Consider the following 14963-nt stretch of genomic DNA (forward strand, 5'->3'; position numbering starts at 1 on the left):
TTTCAGAATTTTGTTTCCTCTTTTTCACTATTTTTTCAGCAGCAGATTATGGTTGCTGTTACTTGGAGAGAGCTGCTCCTTGAGGGGAAACAGCTGGCTGTCTTGGGTTGCCATGGTTCCCAGACACAGTGCCTCACCCCTTTCTCCTGGTTGAAAAGCTCCAGTTGGGAGGATGAGAGTGATGAGAGTGTGTTCACAGGCAATGTGAAATGTCTGTATGTGATTTCAGTAGCTGGGAGTGATGGTCCTGAGCATGGCACTGGGAACAAGAAGGGAATTTCTAGTTTTACCTTAAAATCTCCACAGACTGCAAAGATGGAAAGACAATATTATGGGTGTGGGCTTTTTTGTTAGTTTGTTTGGTTTTGGTTTTTTTTTTTTTTTTTTTTTTTTTTGGTTTTTTTTTTTTTTTTTTTGTGTGTGTGGTATGGAAATTAAAACCTTTTAAAGTGTTTCCTCATGAGAGAGGAAAAAGGAAGAAGATTCAGGTATTCAGGATCCTGACACTCTTGACATTTGCCTCAGGTCAGGGAGACCAAAATTCATGGTCATTGTTCAAAATGGCAAAGAAAATTAAAGTTTACATGCTATCAAGAAAGAAGGAAAAGTCAGTCATTGAAAAATCTTCTGTGTTTCGGAGTACCCATGAGTATACTGGCACTGATGGGTCTTGAAGAACTGAATTAAATCCTCATTGGATTCCAAAGTAGGATGCAAGATTTTATAAGTGATAGCCAAAGCACCATCTCTGTTTCTACATCAGTGTAGGTATACCCAGTTAGACAGGAAAGATGACTGAGATGAAAAGAATTAGTTAGCACTGAGGTTAAATTTCAAAGACAGTGCTGGTCATTTTACTTTCTAATAGCTGAAGATGAGATACAGTATTCTTTAATGTGATGAATATTTTTAAAACTGAATTTCTTAAGAAATTCATTAAATGAGACCGCATCATTGGTTTCTTTCTCTCAAATGCTTTGAGTTCATTAACCAAATTCAGTCAAATTTCACAGGCTATTTCACAGAACATTCTGAATTGGAAGGGACCCACAAGGATCATCAAATCCGGTTCTGAAATGAGTGGCCCATACAGGAATTGAACCCATGGCCTTGGTGTTATTAGCATTGTGCTCTGACCAGCTGAACTAATGGCTGTGTAAATTCTGTGCAAGTGTCTGTAGGGAGTCCCAAGGGAAATATTAGAAGCACCCTGCTGCAAAAAGTACTTCCACATGAGCTTAACTATTAATACTGCACAGAGACTCCATGGGATGATGGGCATTAGGAAGGCCTTGCCTTTGAGGGTAGAGGCAATCAGAGACTTCAGCTTTGCCACTGTTAGAGGATGCAAGAGACATCTGTAGGCTCCACTTATCCTGCTGACCACAGAGGGACCTGTCACAGCATTTCCTTCAGCAGCTGGTCAGATAGAAAAGGTATAGGATCAGAGATGAGTGTGTGTAAATATCTCTGCAGTTGCTCTCTCTCACTCACAGGGAGACTTTGATAGGCAGGTTTAACCCCTTCATCGTGAAACTTGTGATGGGATTGAGTTTCTGTGGAGCTGTTTCTGCATGTGTCTCTGCCACAGACAGAAGTGTTCTTGTTTGTCTCTGCAGTGGGAATTAGTATCAATAAACTCAACTGAGACTTGATCCCAGCCTCACCTTTCTTTCTTTCAGCTGCATCTTCATCTGGCGTCTGAGCTCAGAGATGACCATCAACATGAGACAGCGACTGTCAGACATGAAACAGAGAGGGAAGCAGGCGGAGAAGTCTCCTCCTCACAAGGCAGCTGGACTCATGAGGTGAGCAGAGCAGACTGAGAACAGGTGGCTGGCTGTGTAGGGTGGAATGCGAAGGTGTGGCACGGGGAGTCAACTGTAAGGTTTCTGCTGTCTTCACTGGTAGTGTTCTTCCAAAAGTTCTCTTATTCCTCTTTTGAATTTGGTTTTGTACTCCCTTCTTTGGATATAGAAACCAGACTGGGATCTTTCAGACACACTTAGTGTGCTTCACTGATTACAATATGTATGCAGTGCCTCTTCTGTCTTAATTTAGTTTAATGATACAGTCAGAAACTTTATCAAGCAGTTCACCTAGGAATACTGAAGATGGTACACAGAATTCCTTCAGGGAAGCTGTGATCCTTCATGAGTAAAGTTCTCTAGATCTAAGCTGAATGCAACTTAAAGGCTGTTTTCTGTGGTGTCAGTACTTCAGTGAGCTCTGTGAGTTGTCTATGTTGATCATAATTCTAAAAGAGTCCTTACACTTTTGCTATGTCTTTGTTAACTATTTTCTGGAGGCTGTGAAAAAACTCAGCTAAAATAATTATAATATCAATAATAAATACAACAATAAATTAAATGGGAAAAGCTCTTGCTAGCTGAATAATATTATTTTTCCTAGGTAAACAACATATCTGAAAACAAATTACTGCAGCCTACAAGCTGAATAGATCTAAATTTATCCAGTGACCTTTCTTTTAAAAGTGGTGCTTCTGTTTTTAAACAGAACAAGAGTGACAGGGTATTTTTGATTATTAGTCTAATGTGTTTGGTTTCTCTGTAGTTTGTAAGTAACTGAGACTAGTTGGATTGTAAGTAACGCAGGGGAGAATCCCGACAACCTGTTATGAGATCACAGTGGGGGAAAAAAGGGTAAATGCAGATTTTTTTGTTCATATGCCCAAATGACTGCACATGGAGCTCTGGATATAAAAGTACCAAAGCATTGGAGGAATTACTGCACTGGTTGTTGAGTGTCAGGAGGACTTTTCCACTCCCTTTGGGAGCAAGCAATGTTGTAACAAGTCTGTCTACATAGTTTTGTTTTGGAAAGTCTTGATCTGCTCATTCCTGAAGCGAGTCTTGTCTAGTAAGTGCTTTTGGTAATGATACTGGGAAAACTCAGGAAGCCTTTTTTTCTAGCCAAAGTTCTGGATCTGTCAAGCAATGTGCTTTTTATAGCAGTCTCTATTATTCCAGCAGCTGCAGCTTTACCCTACCAAGGCTCAGCCTGTGACAGATAATCCCAGTCCTGTTCCGCGTGAGGTGATACTTGTTTCCATCACTGACGCTGGCTGAAGGGCGGTGCTAGTGCCACGCCAAGCCCAGAACTTTAGTAAACTTGTTTGGTAGCCTCTTTGCAAGCCTGCAATCTACTTGTCAGCTTTGAAAGCTTGTTTTCAGTTTTGATCGTCTGCTGTGGTCATTGGAGATCAGCAAAGACATAATTCCCAGAGCATTTTGGATTGGTACTGACAATGGAAGAAGAGCCTAGTGGACCAGCATTATTGAGGTGGGAGAAGAAAATCTAATGAACTTGAGTGAGATTTGTTTTCTAGGTGCCCTGTACCTGTTCTGATTGTTTCCAAAGCCTGTTGGTATAGGTTGCAGTAGAGTTGAGTTGCAACTTGTGGTGTAAAATTGTTGTCTCAAAAGACTGGCAGTAGTATAAGAAGCTTCCTGCCTTGTGATAAGTAATTTGTTCTACTAGATCTTCTTTAGAACAGTATTGCTAGAATTTGGTGGGGGAAGTAACACTTTCTGCTAGTTCTGTGGTATGAGTGTATTACAGGATGAATAATCAAAATAATGCTGGGGTAACAAAATTGATCTGAGGAGACCATGGGAGTTGAAGATTTCCAATTCAGGACAGTCTATCCAGTTACAGCTGTCAGGGCAGGAATTGACCCAGGTGAGTAACATCAGCAGTGTAAACGCTCAGAAGATGCCTTTTTGGGTCAAACCAGTGCTCCACAAAGCCCAGTATGGGCTTCTGCCTGTGACCATGGCAATGGAAGATGCTATTTAGTGAGACAGTCAGTGAGCCTTGCTGTATGAACCTTTGTGGTCCATTTGCCTCATGCTCCATTGTTACATCAGGGATGTTAGGAGGTACATTTCTACCTTTTTCCCTTACTATCTGGACATGGACCAATTGTCCACTGAGTTTGTATAAATTCTTTTTTAACTTCATAGTATTGTCTGTCTCTGCAGCCTCCTTTGGTGACAAGTTCCTGGAGTTCACTGCTCTCTGTGGAAAGGACTTTTTTAATCTCTGTTAAAGCCCATTCCTACTAGTTTTGTTGAAAGTCCTTTGCTTCTGAGTATTGTGAGCTCTGGTGATCTTTTGTTCTGCAGCCAGCTATTGGTAGTGCCCATGGTTTTGTAAAGCTTTTTCATAACCTCTCTTCATCCAACCTGTTCTTTGAACTTAAGAGTCCTGGCATTTTCAGTCCCTCCAAAAATTTGTACAGACTAAAGTTTCTCCTCTGAATGATTTCTCTGGCTCACCTTTATGAGACATTGTATTACCTTAGAATTGCTCTGACCTGTATGACCCACAGTTCTCCATAGTGTGCCTGACAGCCTTTGAGTTCTACCTCTGATTGTGGTAATTGCAGATGTGTGCTTTTTTCCTGAACCATGAGGAGCTTTGATAGTCTGGGATAATAGAACTTGTACTCAGTTGATATTGCTGGTACTTTTTGGTTTTAAGGTTTTTATATTTTCAGTGAAGGAATCATGTAAAGGTCATTTAGTAGGGTTTTACTTTTGATCCAGGGATGCATTTATAGTTTAGAAAAGCTTGTCTCGAGTTTTAAGCTGATTTTACTGTGGAATGTTTGCAGGGCTTGTAGTCATGTTTTAAAAATCACTTTATCTGTGGCTTTCCTTGACTCTTTAGTATAAATAGCAGGAGAAAAAAAATTATCCAAATTGAATTGTCTAAATGTTATATATGTACACTGAAGAAGTACTGTGTGCTGTCAGATATATTTGGAAAGAAGAATTCCTTATTAAATTGTCAGTGGATCTTGTCCAGTCCAGGAAAGCTGTGTTGTTTCCAGCATTTAGAATGGGCAGACTTTTGATGCCTTATCAGAAATGGTGCCTCAGTCTGTGATGAACTAGTGCAATTATAACACTAGGGAAACTCTGAAGTCCATGCACTATGATCCTTCTGTGGGGAAAAGCAGAATAACTTTTCTTTTAAAACACTTCAGCATTTGAGAGGGAAGCAGGAGGATAATCTGCCAGTGATACCTACCACACAGGATGTTAGTTTCATAAATATGTCCCTAAAGCTGAGGGTTTAAGTAGCTCAAGATCAGAGTGGGAATGCTGATGACATACATCTTTAAATGAATAGTTGCCATTCTTGTCTGCTTTGTTTTGTTTTGAGAAAGCAAAACAGGGTTGGGTTCAGGTCATACAAAAGCATGCAGAGTACCTATTATCAGATGTCTGAATACTAGAACTCCATAATGACATGTGGCACCTTTAAGTCTATACCATGTCCTGGAACTCTAATTTAAGGTCCTTCCCTTCCATTCTCCCTTTACTGTCTGACCCTTCAAAAACTGGGAGCTGCTGCCCTGTACAGAGCAAGATCCAGGTTGTGGTGAGCTGGGAGTTTTCCTCTTCTCCCAGGCAACTAGCAATAGAAGAAGGGAAAACGACCTCAAATTATGCCAAGGAAAGTTCATGTTGGACATTAGGAAAAGTTTCTTCACTGAAAGAGTGGTTAAGCATTGGAACAGGGTCCCAAGGGAAAAATTGTTGAGTCACCACCCCTGGAAGTATTAAAAAATGAATACACATGACACTTTATGATATGATTTAGTTGGGCATGGTGATATTAAGTTGAATGTTGGACTTGATGATCTTGGAGGTCTTTTCCAACTTTAATGATTCTGTGATGCTAGAATGGGATACTTCCTCAGCAAAGAAGATGAACAATTACAATTGAAACACTTGCTCTGAGTCACATGGATCTTGAGAATTGGACATGTCTGTACGTGCTATTCTGGAATAGCTACTCTGAAACATTCATTCTGGTATAATGATCCTTTGGGGTTTGGCTCTTGGGAGGAATTCAGCAAACCCCAGAAGTCTTACTCCTTAATTTTCAAAATGTTCTCATGTTGTGCTTATTTGGAAACAGCTTCTGTGCTTGAAATGTCACTGTACATTACACTGACTCCCATGAAGCATGAAAAAGAACTGAGGAAGAGTCTTGAGGAGATGTGTGCAACAGGGGGCTTAGGAGAAAATCCACAGTACATGGGGAAAGGCAGAGAAAGAAAGGAGAAATAATGAAGTCTGAATAGAAGGGTTGACTTGGGCAAGAACAACAGTTAAAACATTCAAGACCTTGTGAACCTAGTTTTCATTTCAGGAGTATCTCAGTTTCAAGTCATGGACATAGGATCATTTTGAAAATATCATTCATTCATCTGTCACCCTTCAAGTTACAGAACTGAGTTTGAAAAGCATACTTGAGTTGTAAAAAGAAGGATGTGGAGGAGGGGCATAAATTTTTGCTGGGATAATGCAAGATAACCTTATGTTTGTATCAAATACATTACTTCATAGCTTGTTTATCACTTCCTGTGAATATGAAAAAAAACCCCATCTGACTTCCCAAAATTGTTTTGCATTCTCTTACTCTGCTGCTTTAAGGACACTGGAACATACTCCCCCCCCACCCCGCACCAGTTTTTTCAGTTACTGTCTGATGGACAGGGGCCATCTTTCTATTTGTGACATAAAACACATGGCTATCCTCCCTTCTCCATTTAAACCAATGACAGTACACATAGGAGCTTAGCAAACCCATAATCTTGCCTTGCCACATCACCTCATCATTGTGTGGTATTCAACCAGCTAGATGTTTAAAGGTCTAATAATCCAACCCTTCTGTCTCAAGAAACTCCTCAAACAACCATGATGAACGCAAGCAGAAGGATGCTGTCAAAGTTACTGATACAAAGTTAATACTGCCTACCATGAATGAATGTGATTAATATATATCATAGGATGAAACATGGCATAACCTCAAACATACTAGGGTGCTTGAGCTTTGTCTGGATTCCCCTGCTTAGACACAAGAATCTGAGAGTGACAAGATGAGCACACAAGGAGACAGTAGAAAAGATGAAGAGACTGACAAACTCAAATGTCAAAAGTAGATGTGGATGACCAAAATGAAACTTTTTCACTTGAGAACTCTGCAGGCTACAGTCAGTTTCATTTTTCTTTTTGCCAGAACACTTCAAAGCTCATCTGAAATGATGAGTAGTTACTGCTCCTAATGAAATGGAAATTGATGTTCTGCCATTACACAGGAAGAGAAAAGATTAAAAATACCTTAACTGCTTCTTACCACGTTTCAATACTGCCTGTGATGTGTCAGCTGCAGGAGAAGTTGATCCCTTGCCAGACTGCTCTGTGTTTGGTGGATGAGCTATTTTTATTTCATGAATAATGCTTGGCACTCAACACTCACCAGTGATATCTTATAAATGTCACTTATGATGAGTTTGGCACTGTAGCTCAAGGCCATGGAGTGGGGACTACTCAAATGTATTTGTTGGGGATTCTTCTTTCTTCAATTACTGTCCAAAAGTTTATTTGTTCATTTGATTTTGTGGACTGAAGGAGTAAGCAGAGGAAAGGGTAGAGGAGAAGAAAGAGGGAGAGTAAAATTTGATGTCATTGAGTGTCCTTGATTGGTGGTGGGCAATTCTATGCTGGGAGTGCCTCTGAGGTGTGTGTGGTAAAACTTGCCTTGGTCTACTTTAACCAAAGATCTGCTCAAGATACGTTTTACATGATCCTTGTTTTTGAAAGTTAAAATTGTCAGCATGGTGCTCTTATGGTGTGTGGGTTGTGCCTTCAGGGTCTGCCTGGAGCAATCTTTGAAATTAACCTGTCTTTTATAGGATAATTTGCTATAAACCAAATTACTTTCAGAGACTATCTGACATTTTTGATGAGTAAATCTGTTCCAGAGAAAAAATGCTTAAGGGTGGGAAAAATATTTGCCTTTCAAATATAATCTGCCATCTTGACTTTATCAATTGGTAGAGTCTGAAATGGAAGGCCCAGTTTCATTCCAATTGACTTTCTCACACTTGTTTACTTCTGATTTCCGTCAACCTTCCACGTGTATGAGAACGTTGTTGTGGCAGGGTCTGCACATCTTTGTGCAGGGTTTAGCTTGCCCTGTTTCTCAGAGGTGGGCTGTGCTAGAGCAAGAGCTGTTTGAGAGAGTTGAGGCAGCCTCCTGAACGTGGACGGAGATAAGGTAGAGAACCGGTGTAAGGATTGAAATGGTGGGCAGTTTGTGCATAAACCATAATACTCCTTCTAATTCCTGCCTTCCAGGCATGAGTCCATCTCTGCCCTCTCCTCTGTGCCTGCACTCTCATCAGACAGCGATAAGGATGGTGAAGATGAAGGCAATGATGAAGATGAGTTACGAGGGCTGCAGTCTTTCCATATTCAGTCTAACTGCAACACTGAGAGAGACTCAGGTATAAATGGGAGAGGGACATGAGCAGAGCAGGAAGAAAATGGCATGGATGTGAAGGGAGGATAAGATGAGAGACACTGGCTTAGGGATAACAAGGTATGGGCAGAAAGAGAGGCCAAAACAGAAGCAGATGGATAGATACCAATGGGTAATGTGGAGCTGCCCATTCCTGCATCTGAAGAGGGGTGCATTTCAGAGTTCTCTGTCTAGAAATGCAGTTGTTAAATAGGCAAGTTTCTTTCTAGTTCCAACTGGCTAAAGAAATTTTGAACTAGTTTCATGGGCTGGGGTCTACAAGCTATTAAAATTCTGCAGAAACCAAAAGAGATGAAGAGATCTCATCAAAAGAGAGGATTTTAGAGATGTCTGATCAAACTTACAGTAGAGATTACTGTTGTTGATTTGATGTATTCTTACTACAGATGGTACAGTGTATTGGAGCAGATTTTTTTTTCCCAGGCCTTTGGGAGGGCACTGCACTGTGGCAAGTGTTCTGCAGTGGTCTGCTGATTCAATGGAAATCTTACATAAAACTGCATGTCTCCATTAAAATTTCAATACAATGATTTGGATAATCAGTGGGAAAGCATGTGTTGACAGTGGTTCAAAAGGTGTAGGAATACTGCCTTTGTTGAAAGATGAAGTAAGAGGTTGTTCAAAAGCTGGACTGCTGGCCAGGATGTCAACTAGGTGCATATCTCTTTACCTTTGCAGATCCAGACCTTACCCTCTCAAGAAGCCTTTCCCACTGGGAAATGAGGAGGGTGAGTTACTAAACCTTCAGGTTGTATTTCTTGTTACAAGGAAACTGAAGGAGAAATTCCCAGAGACATTAAAAACTTCATTTGCACGTGTGGGAAAGGTGCAGCTGTGGTGGGAAACCATTGAGAAGCCTCTCTCTGAAGAACGATTTAGAGATGGTAAAATAGAGCCTAGTTTGAGACTAGGGTGTTTGGAGTCTAGAGCTGCACTTGGAATTTTTACATCAGTCTTTTTCCATCAGATATTATGCTTTTGTCTTTTCATTTTTGACCTGAATCTCATGTGGTGCTGAAGTTGTTCATATACTTGGATATGAGCTCGACATTTAACTGTTCAATTGTGCAAGAAGCAGCAATAAAAGTATCTCTTTTACTTGATGCTTTATGATTAAAGGTGCCCTTTCAGGCTCTCTCTTGGACAGTTTTGAGGCTTTTATTGAGATGGACATAATTATATTTTTCTGTGTTTCTTGTGTTTTTTCTCCTGTTTTTCCATCAGCCAAACTCAGTCTCTAAGATAGTCTGTGTTTTAATTTCCTTCAGGCCAAAGAGATAGCAGCAATCCAGCGCTCAGAGGCACCAATGAGCAAGATGCCCCGGCAGCGTGGGCGCTGGTCCCAGCCAACCAGCAGCATAGAGATGACTGTGAAATCCATGCTTGACCTGCGCCAGCTGGAGTCCTTCTCTGTTTCCCGTTCTCCAAGTCGAGACTCGCTGTCTCAAAACAGCAATGGGGACGACAGAGAAGAGCACACTGACCTTCCTGTGCACATCAACAAAGTAAGGGCAGTACTGCTCTGAGGAGGGGAACCCAATCTGAATGTGTCTGTCTTGCATCTATTTGTTATTACCTACATTTACTACCACCTGAGGCTATTCTTTTTATTGTTAAAGGTCTTCTAAATGACTTTTGAGGAATTTTTTTAGATAACTCTATTGTAATTAATACTCCTGCAATGTGTGATTCTGCTGTCTTATCGCAGAGATTGTATGGGGTGAAGGTTTCTCTTCAATGGCAGGAAGACCTCATGTTTTCTTTTAGCTCTTTAAATATTTATGTCAAAAACAAGCTGAGAAGTTGAGCTTGGAGATACTGGTGTGTAAAAACTTGGTAACCTGTTAGCTCATTCTACTGGGATGCAGTTTCTTGACTCCAGTAACCATTGGAATGCAGCTCACATGAAGCCCTTAGTTGTTGGCTATGCTAGATGAGTGTTAGATTGTCTTTACTAGCTGTGACCCATCAATACAAAGATCAATGTGTGCTCATCCTCCGAAAGCTAGTGCCTATTTTCCAGCAGCAGTCTGTCCAGTGCCTAGCTTCATTAGAAGTTTTCCCTCCCCTATAACTGTGTGACTGAGAAGAGGATTCAGATTGTTGTGTGCAGTAATTCAGTTTTTGAGCTGAAATGGCCCCAGTTTTGTGAATTGTCCGATCAGTCTATAGAAGGTAATGGAAGAACCTGCTGCCACGTGGCTTACACTCCTGATGTGTGATCAAAGAGTACTTTACCAGAGAACTTTAGGGAATTGCAAACAGGAAACAAACCAGACAAGTACAGCAGTAGTCTGACAAGTTTAATAAATAAGGAACAGAAAAGACATAGGATTGCTGTATTTTCTTATCTCAGATTGCTGAACATATTCTGTGCTATAATGCATACTTTCTAGTCCTGCACAGCACTTTCTGATGTAAGGTAAAACACTGGTAATATCTAGTTTTTCTCTTTTTCATTAAACCAGGTTGGCAGCTCAATACCTCCCCAAGATAACGGGTCTTGTGCTCGACCCCAAGTGATTCGGCTTGTGTCTTGTGAAGAGGGGATTTTCTCTCAGGAACTGGAACCTTCTGAGAGTGAGGAATGTGTTATCTACCCTGAGCAAGATGAAATCCATCCCACAGACTCTAGCAGGTTAAAAATACGCTCTCTGCTGTGCATGGCTCAGATGTTTCTATTCTGGTTTTCTTGAGTTTGTGTGGTAACTTTGATGACTTGACTTACTGCCTAATTGATGTCAGGCATGTTTAGCTCAGAGTTTTATGTCAGATGGATGCTAGAGGAATATGAAACTATGAAACTAAGAAGGCACCATTAAAATAATTTTCCTCTGAGGGAACTGCACATTAGCAGTCTCCTCCAAGTTTTTTTTTGTTGAGTAAACAACTTGAGAGTAGCCTTTTTGCTTTCTCCCTTATCTGGGTTGAAAATAGCAAGCAAAAACTTGGAAGCTGGTAAACTCACTGACAGTGACACAGATGTGGCAGTGAAATGCCTACCCAGGAGAAATGACAGGACACCTATTTATGAAAATTGGGCAAGAATTTAGTAAACACAGTGTGATTACTCTTCTATGGGAAATAGAATGAATTGCTCAATACAGATGGAATTAAAAAGGACATTGGAGACAGTGGAGACCTTTTTTATTCCTCTGCTGTTTCTTCTGTTTTAATTTTACATAGTTTATTTTTCTGTACTCCCTTTTATTTTTCTTCCCTGAATTTTGTTCTTCCCTTCCCCTCTTAACCTGATGGTAGTAGCTGTTTAATTTCCTTTGTTTTCTGTCATGTTACAGAGAGCAGGGCTGTTAGCTTTAGACAGACTTTCAAGCAAGAGTGCATGCCAAGATTTTGCAGTTGAGGCTGCTAGGTTTCACCTAGGTTATTTTTAATTTTTAATTTTGTGATGATAACATTTGAACGGAGTAGACCCATGTGCTGCTCCATCATGTAAGAAAGGGAGACCCTCTGGTGATGTTGGATACAGACTGGACACATGGCAATGTTTACAGCACATGGGAGCTGCCAGGGGTAGTTGCCATTCAGTTCTGTTGATTGACTTCTGCATCCTACTTTGCCTTGGAGTACATTTGAAACCTAAGTATTTCAAAAAGTGGAAAACAGAAGTCCTTAGGCATCAGGCAAAAGAGCAGTGCTGGTGACATTTGACAAAATAAATTCCATGAAATCATAACAGAAGTCAGTAACCCTTTCATACAAGATTGTATTTTTGTACAATGTTCTTCAGTAAATTAGTCTTTCTCAAAGCCAGAATCTTCTATTTTGCATCACAGAATTTGCCCAAAGAAGCAGGTCATGAACATGGGAAAAAAAATGTATTAGAGCTTAAATCTATGGCAAACTGGAGTTTCTCTCCTGCAGGTGTAGGCCTGGTTTTAGTCCCTTTTTCATCATGTAAACTTTGTTCCTCACCTGTGCTGGAAATCAAGCCAGAGCAGAGTGCTGCTGGTGCCTGGTAATCATGGGAACTGACAACGCCCAGAAAATCAGACAGTCCCCTTGGGACTTCCATGTCCAAGCTTAATGAAATGCAAAAAATGTACTGTATTATGATGAGAAAAATCAACTTCTTTTTCTCTTTAAAGCCTTACATTTGTAATAAAAGGTGTTACTAACACAGGTAAGGCCTTATTAAGTTAAAATGTGCTTCTTTACATGTAAACAAATATGTCTTTTAGTGCTGTATCTTCCTGTCTCTCTTGTAGTGAGTTCCAGGTAAAAGCATTGCCCCATGGGAAGCTCTGTAGAGGTTATCACAGTAATGGATGCCCAGACAAACACAGTCCAGATAGTGCCTGCTCTGTAGATTACAGCAGCAGCCGTCTGTCCAGCCCAGACCACCCGAATGAAGGTAAGATGCAAAGCCATTATAAATGTATTTATTTATCCGTGAGCTCTTAGTGAGCTTACCTGAGGTCACACTCCTCTTAGTCACACTGGTGCTGCTGTACAGATTCAGGGGCATTTGAACAGACACCTCAATGAAGCCACTGTAGAAGCAGGAGTTGATGCACTTTCCTTCTTTCCTTGTGCACCTTTGGCTTTCTCTTACCTTGCTAGCCAAGGAGGCAGGTTTAGTACTGATTATGCCATAGGCTGTGCTGTTTGTAAGCTACGTTAGATTAGAGAATTACCGCATGTAATGCTGACTGACTTTAACATTCTAGATTCAATTTAGCATCTGTGTTGATTTGTTGGTTTTTTGTTTTTGTTTTTTTTTTTTTAAATTTGGCTAATGTTACTCTGATCTAGTTTTTACAGCACTGGGGGTTTTTTGCCTTTTACCAGATTCTGAAGGCACTGAGCCTCTAAGTGTAGATGGTGTTTCAGACCTGGAGGGAGAAGAAGGAGAGGAGGATGTGGGTACTAGCATGCCTGAGGGAGAAATTCCTCAGATACCTGATCAGGAAAAGTTCCTCAAGGAGCATTTTGGGACCCTGAGCAACACTGATGGAAAAGGTACATCTCTATATTTTCAGTGGGGGACTTTGTAAGGTCACTCTTGATTTTTCCCCTGTATAAACCAAAACAGGCTACAAGTTCTGCTAGGCTTTCATGGATGTGTGTGTATATGGGGAGAGGGGGAAAAAATAGAAAACAGCGTAAGAGGCTTAAAGAAGAGTGACGTCTCTTAACTTCATCGGTCTGTGTGTTAATTTGTGTAGATGAGACTGGGTTCTGTGTCAGTTTGTGTTAAGAATTGTCCCTGGAATCCTAAAGAGCTGTTACATTGCTCCCGGACTGTTTTTGCCTGTTGTAAAGGAAGGTATAGCCGGCGCGTTCCCCCCCGCAAAGGTGACACGCAGTGGCCTCTAGCGGTGCATCAAGGCATAGCCAGTGTCACAAAAGAAAAGGCTGAAAAGCTGGGTGGAGAGAGAGAATAAGAGGAGACATCAGAGTGGCAAAGGAGCTGGTTTGTCTTTATCGACCAACTCCAGAACAAAGCATATCTTTTTAGAATTTATAATGATTGCAGGCAACAATATCTATGTGAGTTTTTCGGGTTCTTTTTTATTTTTCCTTTTATTTTTTTTCCTCTTTGATGTGTTTGTTTTCTGCTTCATGCCAGTGCCTCAGTCCTATATGCAGGATAGGACACAAAGGGAAGCAAAAAAGGAGGAGGCGTACCCTTAGGGAGAGTAGCAGCTTAAGGCAGAGTAATCTAAGTAGGACACTAAAGGCAAAGGAAATACAACTATTTCATTCTCTGTGGGTTCAGCTTAAAAAAATCCCCTTGGATATCAGGGAACACTTGATAGTCTCTATGATAAGAAAATTTACAAAGAATGCTGTGTAAATAAACTGCTCATTTTTCTTTCTCCTTTAACCCAAATTTTTAGGTGGCTCATGTAGGAATCTGGAAAGAACCGAAACCCTCAGCATTTCCTCTCGCTTTCTTTCCCAGTCCCCGGCTCTCAGGTATGGCTCTGCTTGTTTTGAGTGTTTCTCTCTGTGTATTTATGCTAATGTGAGTAGGTCTCACGCTAGGTTCTGGGTGAAAATAGCTGAACAAACTTCTGGCCTTGGTGTGCCTAGGCACAGCAAAGTGTCAGCACAGCCCTTGGCAGGCTGTTTGCAGACTCTTGTGATTTGGACAGGTTATCCTGGATCACTTTAGCTGTTCTGTTTATTCTAATGTAACACTATTGTTTGTTCTTTTCCCTCTTTCAACACTGTGCTTAATTGTTTCATGATTTATGCCTTGGTTGATTAAGTTGGAGGAATCGCTAATTTACTCTTCACTGTTTATGCTCTGTTTATTCTTTTGCATTTCATTCAGCTTGGACAATGAAAGTAGATTTGTCAACTTTTCCTTTGTTTTACAGTCCTTTCTTACTCAGCTTTGTTTCTTGGTCCCATGCCTTCACAGGGTGTTCTGGTGTCACACAAAAAGCCTCACAGGGATATTATTCTTCCAAAAGTCCCTCAACCCTAAAGCACTCCAAAAGGCCTCTGCAAGCTGTTTTCCTTGTTATTTAAAAAATCCCAACAAAACAAATAAATTTAAAAAAAAAAATAAAAATTAAGTCAATGCTTTTGTTGATTTGGGTTCATAAATTTTAAAACAAACAAAT

The 14963-nt window shown here is 40.6% G+C and overlaps 1 protein-coding gene across 8 annotated transcripts in view; it reads left to right on the forward strand.

The window, feature by feature from the left end:
* The window catches only part of MAPKBP1 (mitogen-activated protein kinase binding protein 1), a 101479-nt gene that overhangs the window by 74367 nt on the left and 12149 nt on the right, over positions 1–14963 (forward strand). For 7 of the 8 annotated variants that reach the window (XM_038139387.1, XM_038139393.1, XM_038139395.1 and 4 more), the window contains 8 exons: positions 1683–1808; positions 8181–8329; positions 9043–9092; positions 9633–9869; positions 10833–11002; positions 12594–12739; positions 13177–13347; positions 14229–14307. In XM_038139387.1, coding sequence (XP_037995315.1) covers positions 1683–1808; positions 8181–8329; positions 9043–9092; positions 9633–9869; positions 10833–11002; positions 12594–12739; positions 13177–13347; positions 14229–14307 — 1128 coding nt within the window. The remainder of the gene's footprint in view (positions 1–1682; positions 1809–8180; positions 8330–9042; positions 9093–9632; positions 9870–10832; positions 11003–12593; positions 12740–13176; positions 13348–14228; positions 14308–14963) is intronic. The other variant, XM_038139394.1, reaches the window with a different exon arrangement.

Source organism: Motacilla alba, chromosome 5 (genome assembly GCF_015832195.1).
Source record: "Motacilla alba alba isolate MOTALB_02 chromosome 5, Motacilla_alba_V1.0_pri, whole genome shotgun sequence".
NCBI classification, from domain to species: domain Eukaryota; kingdom Metazoa; phylum Chordata; class Aves; order Passeriformes; family Motacillidae; genus Motacilla; species Motacilla alba.